The sequence below is a fragment of the Leptonotus elevatus genome, chromosome 3 (assembly GCF_054856555.1).
Source record: "Leptonotus elevatus isolate MCC_2025b chromosome 3, RoL_Lele_1.0, whole genome shotgun sequence".
Lineage (NCBI taxonomy): Eukaryota > Metazoa > Chordata > Actinopteri > Syngnathiformes > Syngnathidae > Leptonotus > Leptonotus elevatus.
In genome coordinates this window covers 5,727,545-5,741,665 of record NC_141241.1, presented here as the reverse complement: position 1 = coordinate 5,741,665, position 14,121 = coordinate 5,727,545, and the positions used below count along the sequence as shown (strand labels likewise).

General features: G+C 39.8%; 1 protein-coding gene across 2 annotated transcripts; it reads left to right on the top strand.

The window, feature by feature from the left end:
* On the top strand, positions 1-10,744 carry LOC147176737 (ephrin-B2a-like). Of its 2 annotated transcripts, XM_086072338.1 has the most exons (5): positions 1-337; positions 1,324-1,607; positions 5,065-5,157; positions 6,294-6,407; positions 9,969-10,744. In XM_086072338.1, exons 1-5 carry the CDS (start codon positions 219-221, stop codon positions 10,352-10,354), a joined length of 996 nt encoding a protein of 331 aa, XP_085928464.1. In that variant the 5' UTR covers positions 1-218; the 3' UTR covers positions 10,355-10,744. The 2 variants fall into 2 exon arrangements, with proteins under 2 accessions (XP_085928464.1, XP_085928465.1); XM_086072339.1 differs by lacking the exon at positions 5,065-5,157.
* The last annotated feature ends 3,377 nt before the right edge of the window (positions 10,745-14,121 follow it).

Here is a 14,121-nt window from a genome sequence, read left to right as displayed (position 1 = left end):
CTCAGTCCTCTGGTGGCTGAACGCGGTCACAAGAGACGTTTTTCTCGCCAATTCCTCCCGGATGTGGAAGGCTTCATGAACTTGCGGCTGCAACTTCATGGCATCTCGCCGCAGGATGCACCTGAAGGCACCGCGCGCACACCTGCACAGGCAGCGCACGTTGACCCGCCCCCGCTGCGTGTTATGATAGCGAGCCCACGCGTGGCTTTTGTCCCGTGATGGGGAGAAGAAGAATCACACGGAGCCGCGACGTTGCCGTCATCCTGCTGGTCGTCGTCATGAGCGCATGCCGGGCCATCACTTTGGACTCCATCCTCTGGAGCAGCGCCAACACAAAGTGGGTACTTTACTTGTACTTTCATATTTGTACAATTAACGCCTAATGTGGATCATATGAAGCGATTTGGACATGCTTTAAAAAAAAAAATTTGGGGGGGGGGGCGGCTCTGGTCAAACATGTTAAGTAAAATGTATTTTAAAAAAAATACCTCGACATTTATTTATTAATTAATTAATTTATTTATGACCAAAGTTATTTCAAAGGACTTTCCAGGTTCAGGCTTGACTGGCTGGACCCACTCCCAATAAAAAGTACAGAGACTTGATTACCAAGTGAATGTTGACACTTTGTGTAAGGCGGCCATCTGTTTTGATCTGAAGAGAGGGAGTGGGGAAGGTCATCTACACACAAACTATATGGCTCGGGGGCCATTTGTGGCCTGCTATCCATTTTTTTTTAGCGCCCGTGGCATATACTAAAAATGACATTTGTTTTCTGTATAGCATTTCTAAATGTAAAGATGCAAATTATTTACAATTAAATTATTTCTCTTTCTAGCACTGTGGTGAATAAAGATAATTCATTTTTTACGGGCAAAAATAGTGTCCTCCACTTTTTGCTCTGCAGGCCAAGTTCCAAATTGTGAGAATAAAGCGTATAACTGCTTTAAAAAAAAAAAGGTCATCTTATGACAGATTTATCCTGTTTTGGTTCTGAATTTAGAGATGGGATTTGGCCCACCCGCGTTGTCGCGGCCGTCCCAGATCACCACTTTTTTTTCTGGGGGAAACTGTGTTCTCATCTGTAGTGGGCGTTGACCCTCGAACCGGTGCGGTCCCCATAGGTCAGCAGCATTACAGATTGAGCTACTACTGTCCCCGATCCGTGATTTGGGGCATGTAAGCCCATCCTGATTAAGGCCATCCGATTTAAGAGCATTCAAAATGACCTCCCCTTTTGAGGAAATGATCCTCACCAGTATTTATTTATCTCTGTGGTATATCATTATTGATTGTTTATTGTCCTCCTATCGTTCTTCACAGCTTTACTCCAGGTCAAGGTCTGGTCCTCTCCCCTCAAATTGGGGACAAGATGGACATTGTCTGTCCACGGGCGGACGCCTCCAAGGGGGAAAAGGAGGAGTTCTACCGAGTCTACTTGGTCTCCCGAAGTCAGATGGAGAGTTGCACTATCGAGAAGAAGGACACGCCCCTCCTGAACTGCGACAAGCCGCACCGGGATGTCAAGTTCACCTTCAAGTTCCAGGAGTTCAGTCCCAACCTATGGGGGCTGGAATTTCTCAAGGGGAAGGATTACTTCATTACTTGTAAGTTCTTTTGTGGAATTCACCTTATATTAAGGCCGGTTGATTACGGAAAAATTCTAATCACGATTATTTTTGATTGATATTGGAATTGCAATTAAACCTGAGCTTCTTTTTGTTGTTGCAATTCCTTGAAAACGTTTCAATAAATATAACTTGTAAGAACAACCAGAAATAAAAACACTATCAAAGTAAAATAATAAATAATAACAATAAACAATAAATATACACGCTGACCTGTTCACACATTGGCCTCCAGGGGGCAGTGTGGTGCCATGGCGGACGCACACAATGATATAAAAGGAGTAGAAGAAGAAAGTTGTGATTTAGTTCTATTAAAATAAAAAGATGATGTGCCTTAAAGTATTGTTATGTTATCAGCGCATGTGTGTGGATATTCGTCATTATTCGACGTCGATGCTAATTTACCGTTAGCATGTCAATGGGATTTTACTTTGACCTTAGCATTATCACTTGCGATGTTTTTAAGACGAAACATTTATTATAATATGTGTTTGATTATTTTTGTTGTGTGTTAATTCTACAGTGAACTCCAACTGGGGTGTTGCGAAACAGCTTAGAGCCCATTCAGGGACATCAGATTCACAAAACGTCACACGCTTGCGGCGCAGGCAAGACGGTGCATTCGGGGTACTTTCACAACGGTGGGAATTTGCAAATATACCACCTTGTCCTGAATCTTTACATTATTGGTTTCACTTCAATTATAATGCTCTTAAGTTCCTCGTACCTCCGTTTTTGGCCTCATTTTGGATTGAATTAGCAATAAGTCTAGCATAGCTCAATTGGTAAAGTGGCTGTCTTCCATGCTGAAGGTTGTGGGATCGTTCCTCAACCCTTGAGCGTTTCGTTGTTGTTATTGTTGTTGTTCTTTGTGTATTTTACTCTCTTCCAAGTGTAAAGTTTAGTTTAGAGTGGGACCAAATATAGTCTTTTTAAAATGTACTCAATTTTCTGTGTGAGAAGCTAAATTGTAATTTTCAATTAACTCATTCACTGCCATTGACGGCTATAGACGTCAAAAATTCATTTGAACTATTTCTATTAGTTTCACATTTTTTCCACTTTTGTTAACAAGAGTATAAAAACCTAGACATTTTTAAAATTTGGGATTAATTGTGAGTTAATTATTGAAGTCATGCTATAAATTTTTAATAATCTTAAAAAAAAAGATTATTAAAAAAAAAAGTCTAGGTTTTCATACTCTTGTTAACAAAAGTGGGGAAAAAAATGCAAAACAAATAGAAATAGTTCAAATGATTTTTTGACGTTTATAGGCGTTAATGGCAGTGAATGAGTTAATTGCGCCTTCCCTAACTTCTTTGTGGGTAGATGAGCATCTTCGCAATGGCGCAACCACCTGTTTGGGTCCTACAGGTGTGATGGCTTTTTTTTTTCTTGCAGCAGCATCGGCCACCCATCTTGATCCAACAAGAGGCCGTCATCATTGTCGCCCTCTCAATTTGTCAGCTGGCGTGAGAGCCGCAACTGTGGCCTCGTTATCGGACTGCTGTCGGTAGAAGCAGCGCATCTTAGTGACAAGTGATGCACAAGATAGTGAACAAGTGTGACCACGCAGCCTCCCCCGCCTCGCCGCGCTCTGACAGCGCACTCGTCCGCTTCTGGCAGGACAGTGCCATTCTGAGGGCTTGCATGCCCCAAATCACACAAGGCTTTTACAGCATCAGGCAGATTTGACGCGAGCTTTCATGGCAACGTGGCGTCTTGCCTGCGCGATGTTGTTATCTGACCTAAATGCTCCTAACAAGTGTGTACTTGTGCGTTGGTCTTTGTGTGGGTGCGCGTGTGTGCGCGCTCGCCACTGGGGTGACAGAGAGTTCTTGCTGTGTTTTTCCCTTCTTGATATTGCAAAGAAACACGGATTGAGTTGATTCAAAAATCCTTCCGCGTCTTGAGCTGGAAGTCTATTTAGCGCAACCATCAACTGTCAAATAAAATTTTTATTTGTTAAATAATTTATGAAGGGAATTTATTTCATCAAAAATGCTACAGCTTCCAGGGTTTTGCTTCATTTATGTCTCTATGTTTATATACTGTATATAAATAAGTTGGATTACAATTTTTCGGATAGATAGATGGATGGATGGATAGAGATAGAGAGAGATAGATAGATGGACGGACGGACAGACAGACAAATAGACAGACAAATGGATAGATGGGGAGAGAGAGAGAGATGGATGGACGGATAGATAGATGGATGGATGGATGGATGGATGGATACAGATAGAGATAGATAGATGGACAGCTAGATAGATAGACAGACGGACAGACAGACAGACAGACAAATGGATAGATGGGAGAGCGAGATAGATGGACGGACGGACGGATAGAGATATAGATGGACGGACGGATGGATGGATAGATAGATAGATAGATGGACAGCTAGATAGATAGATAGACAGACGGACGGACGGACAGACAAATTGATAGATGGGGAGAGAGTGAGATAGATGGATGGACGGACGGATAGAGAGATGGACGGACGGAAAGATAGATAGATAGATAGATAGATGGACGGATATTATAAAGTGTTTTAAGTAGCCACCGTATAATCGTTTTTTATGAGATATAGCCAAACATCAGAGTGCTTCTGACTTGACGGCATGTTGGAAATGTTCAGAATCAAAATACACTCTGCTTGTGATATCAGTGCTGCGTAATATGGACACAACCGTAAATATAGGTGTTTTTATTATTATTATTTTTTTTAGTCCAATTTAGTATTTTTCCCTAAAATTACATGAAATGAATGGTGATTTTACTTTTCCTCTATTTATTTATGAAACATTATTTTTTTATATAACACATTCATAAAAGAAATATACAAATAAAGTAAAACATAGATGATCTCCAAAATTGAGTTTTAGGAACACAATTTGACAGTTTGGCCTGAAGGCCTTGGTTTAACCGATTGTAGTGTCTCATTCTTCACACTAGGGGCGCTAAATGAAAGGAGTATATGAATAAGAGATTCACATAAGAGACAAAGAAGAAAGTATACAGTGGCTACTATATGGAGTGGCAGTGAACGAAATTGAAAATAATATAAATTGTAGAGGGTTGAAATTGTAACAGTAGACGTTTTTGAATCGCACTACGATATAAATCGTCACATTTGACGTCATCACTCATTTGCGACGTAAGCGCTGAATCATCAAGGTAATTGCCGGAGATGTGTTGCATTTTTGTTGTGCGCAGCAGTATTCAAGAAATAACAAATAACAGAAACATTGCTTACGTGTACTTAACGTGGGATCGGTGGCAGTATTTGCTGCAGTTTTGTGCGCACATCTGCATTTTCCTTCCTAAAAGTGACGCAACCTTTAGCAACTGTCAAAACTCTTATCGCCGGCTGATAATCCTCTTTTACGGCAGCTTCACTTGGAGTAACCGTGCTTGCCTCTGCTCTCTGTATCAGCCACATCTACAGGCTCGCTGCAAAGTCTGGATAACACTAATGGAGGCGCGTGCAGGACCAAATCCATGAAGCTGGTGCTGAGAGTCGGACAAAGTAAGACCTCGTAGATGGATATGTTTGGCAAGATCGCACGAGACAAGAAAAACATGGGGAGATGTACAGCATGTATTCCTGACGAGCCATTTGAAATGAATTGTTAGCGTCCATTTATCAAAATGGAACATAATGATATCGGCGCCTCCTAAAGGGTTGGATAATCTCGGCCATCCGCTCGTTCTCTTGCAGACTGCTGTCATAAATAATCTCAAATCCCTACTTCGAACCTCTTAACTGCTACGCACCATCAGTACCTCCTTGCATGCAATCATTTCGACTGGATGTCGCAGTCAATAATCCCCCCCCCCCCCACACACACACACACACACACAACTTAACTGATGGTCCATTTTTATTACATTGCACCGAAGTATAAATATTTGTTGCTAATCACACACAGAAGATGCTTTTCTTAATTTGATGTTTCTTCATATACGACGTGATGCTTCGTTTGAGACCTTTTCCGAAAATTAGTCATTCATTAGTCGTGTGTGTGTGCAACTAAATGCTGAGAAACGAGGAATTTGTGGAAGCAGTATTATTCACATGAATAATTGAACAGTTGGACTTCAACATGAAAATTCAGCATTTTGTGTGTTTGTCAACTGATCTCGCAAATACGGGCTTTGCTTTCATGTTGCATTTAGAAAACGCCATAAACACAAACAAACATTTCAAGGCAGCCAGAAACAACTGGAATGATTTAGTTGTCATCTCGAGTTATAAGTGTGCATATATTAATGTCCATTAATGAGAGTCATCGGCATTAGAGATGAAGAGATAAAGATGAAGAATTGTGCCTTTGCCTTAAAATTGAACTTTCACTGAAGTTAGTAGCTATGCATTATTAATAAAGTGCATGCAGTGTGAGATGGAATATGTGAACACAAAAGTCATTTTAGTTCGGAATTACTGAAAGTAATATTTTTGAAAACTAAATCAAAGGAGCATGTCCACATTTTCTTCAAAGGATATTCAAAGCGTGGAAATCAGTCATGTAATGCATTTGTATTGATCTTGAAAGTCCTATTGGTCAACTTTTTATTTAATCAAAATATCCATTGATGAAACTTTCATGTTGCTGAGAGTTAACATGTCTGTCCTCTCCTCCTTGATATGTTGACTTGTTGCAGGCTCGTCAGATCCTCGAGCACCACTTCAGGAATCGCCAACCAGATTTTCACCTACACAACTAAAACCGAAAGCAAAGGACGGACCTAAAGATAATGGTACCGCGAACAAAACTGGCAAGTTCAATATTTCACTTGAATTGAATTTATTGATTTATTTATTTTGCAGATCAAGCAATAGGACATGTTCCAAAAAGGCAAAAATACATTATAACAAAAAATCATGGCAAAAAAACAAAACATCATCATGTATACCAGTGGCAATAAAGACAATTTTCACTTTTTAAAACATCATTTTTGCATTTAACTCTAATCACTGCCATTGACGGCTATTGACGTCAAAAATTCATTTGAACTATTTCTATTAGTTTCACATTTTTTTTCAGTGTTTTTTTAATATTGTGTTTAATGTAATTTAATGTATGTAAATTTGTGATTAATAGTGAGTTAATTAGTGAAGTCATGTGATTAATATCGATTAAAAATAGTACTCGCCTGATGCCCATAATTTTTAATAATCTTTTCTTTAAAAAAAAAGATTATTATGAAATCAGGCGATTACAATTTGTAATCGTAATTATTTGCACTACTTCGCTAGTAATCACAAATTTTATATCTGTTCTAAATGTACCCCCAAAAATTCTAGGTTTTCATACTCTTGGAAAAAAATTAACTAATAGAAATAGTTCAAATGATTTTTTGACGTCTATAGCCGTCAATGGCAGTGAATGAGTTAAGCAGTGTTAAGGAAGGACGGATAGTTAATGCATGCAAAATATAAAATCAAGGGACTCAAATTGCACTGTCCTCATGTTTGGTTTTAAGTTTTGAAGTCATTAGTGATCATGATTCATAATAATTAGATTGTTCACTGGCAGTTTTAAGGATGTTGACTAATTGGTTTTCCACTTCTTACTCGAGTTACTTAAGTGATTAAACTAGGCCATTAATTTCCCTTTTCCACTGCACATTAATGGCTCTGTTGGACTTAGTGCCATTTGCCTTCATTTGGGGCGTTTGGTTTTCCGCAGTTCCCACTCAATGTGGTGTGAATGGAAGTGGGAGTGGATGTCAATCTCTATATGTAACCCTGTGAATGGCTGTAGAATTGGTACACCTTTCGATTTTAGTCAGCTATAGCTGTTCCGAGACCACGAGCAGGAAAATTGGTGTTGAAAATGGATGGATGGATATTATTAGCGCCTTTGTAGTACTTGAAGGCAGCTCATGATGCTCTGATGCTAGTGAGTATGAGGCACGCTAACAAACAACACTTGTTAGCATGTGATTGCTGGCCACAGTAAGGAGATACATTTCATTTGATGAATAGACTGACGGCATATTTGTGCGGACAAATACAAAATCCAATGCCAAATTTGTCCAAAACCAGGAGCTGTACAGCAACAGATTAGCCAAAGTTAACTTCACACAAGCAGTGTCAGCCATATGCTAGCTAGCTATACCACGGTCTTATTTGGTACGCTGACTGAGGGTTAGGGTTAACCCTGATCTTGACAGTGAAAAAGTAACAGAAATTGTCATTAGCAGCGGCAACGCAAGATGGCTGCCCTCTGGGTTTAGCCACACAAGGCCAATTGTGAGTCCACGTTCTTGGTCCGTGAGCTGGATACTTAGCCGAGTAGATACTTCAGTATGTCATGAAAAAGCAGCGCAGATGTCCCGATTGGTTTACGACTCCTGTTCATAACTGGTGTTCCGTTCCAGAGAACCTGTTTACACAACGGTGAGCGAGTAAAAACAGAATGTTTTGTTCCCTTTATATTACTGAAAAGATCATCTGATGCTATTTTAAAAATATATAGAGAATGCCAGGACTTGGTAGCTGCTTATCCACACAGGCCTCCAATCCAAAACATTCAGTGTATGTGTGACTTTCGAACACGGAGAGTGTAAGGTATGCGAATAGCGGCGGAGAAGTGTGATGACAGTCATTATCATGAGCAGCGCAAACGCAACAATATTGCTGTGGTCCGCCATTGTTGTTTTGGCCATGACACCCTTGTGCGTGACCAGACTGAACACATTCTGTACATTCTGTTTTCCATTTTTACAGACAGTATTTTACACAGATTTGAAACATTTTTAAATGTTTGCCATTTCAGGCCCCAAAACACAAACAGCCAATATACGGTATTGATCTGTTGCATTATTATTATTATTATTATTATTATTATTATTATTATTATTATTATTATTATAGTACACAAATAGCCAATATACGTTATTAATCTGTTGCATTATTATTATTATTATTATTATTATTATTATAGTACACAAATAGCCAATATACATTATTAATCTGTTGCATTATTATTATTATTATTATTATTATTATAGTACACAAATAGCCAATATACGTTATTAATCTGTTGCATTATTATTATTATTATTATTATTATTATTATAGTACACAAATAGCCAATATACGTTATTAATCTGTTGCATTATTATTATTATTATTAGTAGTAGTAGTAGTAGTATTAGTATTATTATTATTATTACACTTGTGGAATGTCTTTTAAGCAGCAAAATCTATGGTGTTTTTTGTCCATCTCAGGAAGCGGCCATTTTGCCACTTGCTGTCGACTGAAAATGATGTCACAATTGCTAAGGCCCGAAGCGACGACTAATCACGGCTTAAAAAGGAACCCTGACTGTCACGATAAGTTTACTCTAAATTATTTATTTGGTTGTTACTAACATAACTATGAGATTAATTTTTCAAAAATCATTTCCAGTTTAATATATTTAGTAGAAACTTTATTTGGACGTACTCCGCCATTGTTATTTATGTCGCAACGCATTCGGTGCGCAGTGACGTAGTACGGCGGCGAGCAATGTGAAACGCCGATAAAGAAAGCAAGTTAAGCCTCGTAGCGTTCCTAAAGAAACAACATGCGATCGGGAGAGTCACCCTCCCCCACGCCGTGCTCTCGTCATTCACCATTCAAGAGTTTTGATCGTCCCTTTAGGAACGTAACGGAGGCTTACCTTGCCTTCTTGATAGACGTTTCACATTGCTCGGCAGAAAGCCGCCGCCATTCTACGTCACTACGCACGAACTGCGTAAAAATAACAATGACCGCTACGTCCAAATAAAGTTTCTACAAAATAAGTTAAACTAGAAATGATTTTTGAAAAATGAATCTCATGGTTATGTTCGTAACTCGTCATGACAGTCGTCCTTTTAACTGTTTTCTAAGCTGAGCCGTGATTGGTTGTTCAGCAGTCTTCTCCAAAATGGCCGCCCTCTATGATGGATCAAAATGGCAGGATTTTTCTCATTTCCCACAATATTAATCAGTGCAGTGTTTTGGCAAATGACTCTTTTTTTTTTTTTTTTGCGCATTTGGTTTATGTGAAGACACCAAGTCATGCTACCAAAAACGCACATTTGTACAAAACGGGTTCTCGCTCCTGCCATCTTTGTCTGCCGCCTTTTGTTTATTTTTGACCCGACGCTTCGTATTGGCGTGTTCCTTCAAGTGGAAGCCCTCCGGTTGAGCCCTTTGATAAGCGCCTCCGGGCTCCACTTTTCACGATCAATTGCATGTTCACACGTCACAACCATCGAACGTCCCCGTCCCTCATTCCGATCCAGGCTTTTATCTCACTCTCTTTTCCCCCCTCCCTGTGTCCTGTTGCCCCCCCTGACAGACGCGGGCTCAGAAGCAGGGCAGCTCAACCCCGGTGGCAGTGGCGGCTCGCAGCCAGGACCGTTGATATGGATTGTCTCGGCCTGTGTGATCCTCCTCCTCCTCCTCCTCATCCCGTCGGCCGTGCTGTGGAAGTGCCGTCGCTGTGTCCCAGATAGGCAGCAGTCTGCGTCTGTGTCCCTCAACACTTTGGCGGCGCCAAAGCGGGACAGCGTCAGCAGCGACAACGTTGGCTCGGACCGCAGCGACATCGTCTTCCCTCTGCAGGCCTCCGACGGCAGACTCTGTCGACATTTTCAGCGCGTGAGCGGCGAATATGGACCCCCGGTGTACATTGTTAAGGAGATAACGCCCCAGAGCCCCACCAACATTTATTATAAAGTTTAATTTTGGTTGCCCCCCCCCCCCCCTCGCTAATAACATTATTAGCTATATAGGACAAATTGGACCTCATATCACGATTCTTTTTTTGAGAAGAGACAATCAGAAAGAAACGTCCAAGCGCACTAATCGGTTCTCAATTACCCACATTAAGTAAATAAATAATTTGCATATTCTGGTTTGTAATTGAAGCTGTTTTTTTTTTTAAATATTGTACGTATGTAAAGTATGTGTTCAAATGAATTAGTTAATTTTTTTTAATTACAAATATTCTGTATCTTATGTTCCACCACAAATTGTTCCACTACTTAAGCACCTTCATATTCATTTTCTATAACTTAAAAAATTGTACGAAGTTGTTTTAGGTTAAATAAAATTTCGAATTTGTGGCTTTTATTCAAGTTTTCAAAAATGGTGACATATTTTGCCGTCGGTGCACATTTTTATAACATCGCATCCCACTGAGTGACGAACGTTTGCGATGTTGATTGCATGTTGTTTCCTAAACGTTCTCGAAACAGTCTTAATGGTTCTCGAAACAGTCTTTAATGGTCTTTCTTGTCGGCAGTCAATTTGGAACATATTCAAAATTTCCTGGCGACAAGAACATTTTGCACATTTTCAAAATTAAGACGTTTAGGAAACCCGGATGTAAAATCAACATTTGTTAGCTACGCAAATGTTGGCCAGTACAGTATTTTATTACCTTGAGACGTCTAAATACTTTTTGATCACTAATTTGCACAATCTAAAGTAGTAAGTAATGCAAGAAAAAAACAAAAGCAGGAAACAAAATAAGGAAACTTTAATTGATGTGTGTGTGTGTATTTCACTGAAATAGTAAATGACAAACAGTAGGAAGTTAAAGGAGCAATTTTCCATGTTCGGTGAAGAACAAAGCTTTTAAAAAGACAAATAGTGTTTGTGCTTTCCTTTGGGTGCTATTAGAAGTGTGACATTGCTCCGAGTGCATGTATTTTTACTCAACTTCTAATGATGTGCAAGGGAAATTGAATGTCAGTCTGCCCTCAGTTGTATCATGCTGTGAGATTCTCTTTGCAATGATTGGCTTAACAGATTAGCGGAAAGGAAGGAAGGGTCCCTTGTATATTAAAATATTCACTTACCAGCAATACATAATTATAGGAATGGGATATGATGGGGATTTTTCCCTTTTGAAAAAAAAAACAAAACAGCTTTTCCCCACTCTGTGAATTTTAGGATAGAACAAATATAGATTTAATTTCTTAATTGATCCATTTGAAAACACGTGATGGGTGTTAGTGCATGCCAAAGCAACAGGTGGCGCTACAGCCTCTATCACTGATTTAGCCAATCAGAAGTTTGAAGTCAGTAGTTTCAAGAATGGCATATTTAAATGTAAATTAACACCACAAAAACAATGATGGTGATGATGGACATTATATATAAAAAAAATATATATATTATTATTAATTTTTTTTAGTGCAAGAATTCTGCCTCCCAAAACCATTTTTAGGGACTTAAAACATAGCGATAATAAAATTGACTTTGCTCACTTGCGGCGTCGTACGCCCACGTGAGGCATCAAGTTCTCTTTAATGATTGTCATGAAAAAATGAAAGAAAGAAAAAAAAACACTCAACGCTTGATTGTCTCACTGTCTCTCCTGTGGCAACATGCACACCATCCATGGATGAACACGTTTCATGCTCCCTCAGCCACGTCATGCGACACATTTTCAACCTGTCAGCTTCCATGAGCCTCTCGATCACCAGGGACGTTCTTTCACTTACTTCGGATGATTGCCATGATTGCGGGTCTTCTTTGGCTTTTGTGTTGCTACGTTTAACATTGAACACAAGACAACTGCAGGTATGTTATTATCATTATTATTTTTTTTAGATATATATAATGGCCTGTAAGTGTAGATACGTTTTAGTGAAAGGAAAAATTATTCTTTACAATATTATGTTCTATGCAGCCATACTAATAAGGTATTGTGATGGATACCGTATTACTTTCGTGGAATATGAATAAAGCAGCAAAAAGCACCCGTTTTTTAATCCATCTCGGGGGCGGCCATTTTATCACTTGCTGTCGACTGAAAATGACGTGACAGTTGCTCAGGTAATGAATGCCCTAGCGCGACGCACTTGTTTTCTGGGTGTGGTCATGTGATGTTCGCAAGCTGAGCTGTAATCGGTTGTTGCCTGAGCCCTGAGCAACTGTGATGTCATTTAGAGTTGAGCGCGAGTGCCAAAATGGCCGCTGCTGAGATGATTAAAAATGTGTGGATTTTGCTTCATCATAACTCATATGCCACAAACAAATAATATTAATCAGAATGTTGTGTTTAGACTAGTGGGGAACATATGACATATTGTTGGAAAGAAAACGTTTGGATTGATTTCCCTTTTAAGAACTATTTTATACTCTGGTAAGACCAACATAAACACCACAACAAAATACCGTTTATAATCAGAAAACACAAAAATCCTATTATATTTGTTCACGCCTCCGTCCAGTGTGCGTGTTTCTTGCGAGATTATTACACCCCCACACACACAAAATGTGTAGTTTCACAAGTGAATAGGCCGTGGTCAGGCGAGGTGAGTTCAGTTGACCCCTGAGTCACAAGTAGACAATGGCCGGCCGGGCCTCTGTAGGAAGAACAAAACAAGGACCCCTGGGCTTATGGCCCCTGATATGGGAGGGGCTTAGCTATTTTAGAAAGAAGGTCCAGAAATGGGCAGAGGGGATGTACCTCAAGCATTGGCACTGCGATGTGTCTGAAATGACCTGCACTAATATAGGCTGCGGGACAAGTTTTAATTTTCACAAAATAAAAAAATAAAAAAAGCTCAAATGCAGTTTTTTCCCCAATACCTGCTCCAAACTCATTCCGATTGGTCCATGTATCATTGGTACCGAGAAGAGGCGAGAGCTCTTACAAGGCGAGCCATATGCTTTGCTTTCATCTGACCCCGCGAGACATGTGAAGTCGATAAAGCTGCCTCGCGCCCCCACCCCCATCTCACTTCCATGCGGAAGAGCTGGTTGCACGAGTGGCTTTGTGTGCGGTGTCGGGGGTTGGTGGTTTTGGGCTGGGGTGGAGGCGCCATCTCATTTGAGAAACCAGGAAGAGGAAAAGACGGTTTTGTAAAGTAGGGTGAAAAGCAGAGGTGGCAAAAGTGTAAACACATGCTTGACTTTTGTAGAAGTGCAGATACTAAAAACAGGATTCAGGGGAGAGTATGCCGATTCGACTCCTTTGTTTACTTAATTATTTATGTTCTCAATTTATGGCAACACATTGGTCATTTCTCTTAAATAAGAACATGGATGGGGGAATTCTCCTTCTCTTCTCCAAATCTGTCGCTCCCTGGTCGTTGCTCCTTTTCACTGCTGCTCGTGTTTCTTTTCAAGTCGCTAAAAGATCACAGCCACATATCAACATTTCAACTGCAGTTGGGTTGAACTCGCTGTTGTTAAATCTTTTTCTTTTTACCTTCTTTTTGGAGGTTAAAAAAAAAGAAGTATAGAGAATAGGTCTATATTCAAATGTTGGGGGTCAGAGGTAAAAAGTACAGTGTTGTCAAGAAAAACAAATACTCAAGTAAAACGCAGGTATGAGAAGCTTTGACGTATAGTGATGAAGTAATCGTACCTATTTACGGCCCAAAATTGGTCTAATGTGAAAGGGAGCTTACATTAAAGTGCAATATTTAGTTTGTTAGTTCCCTCTGCTGGCCAGTTAACAGACTGTATTTACTGTACTTGCTTCTCCAATA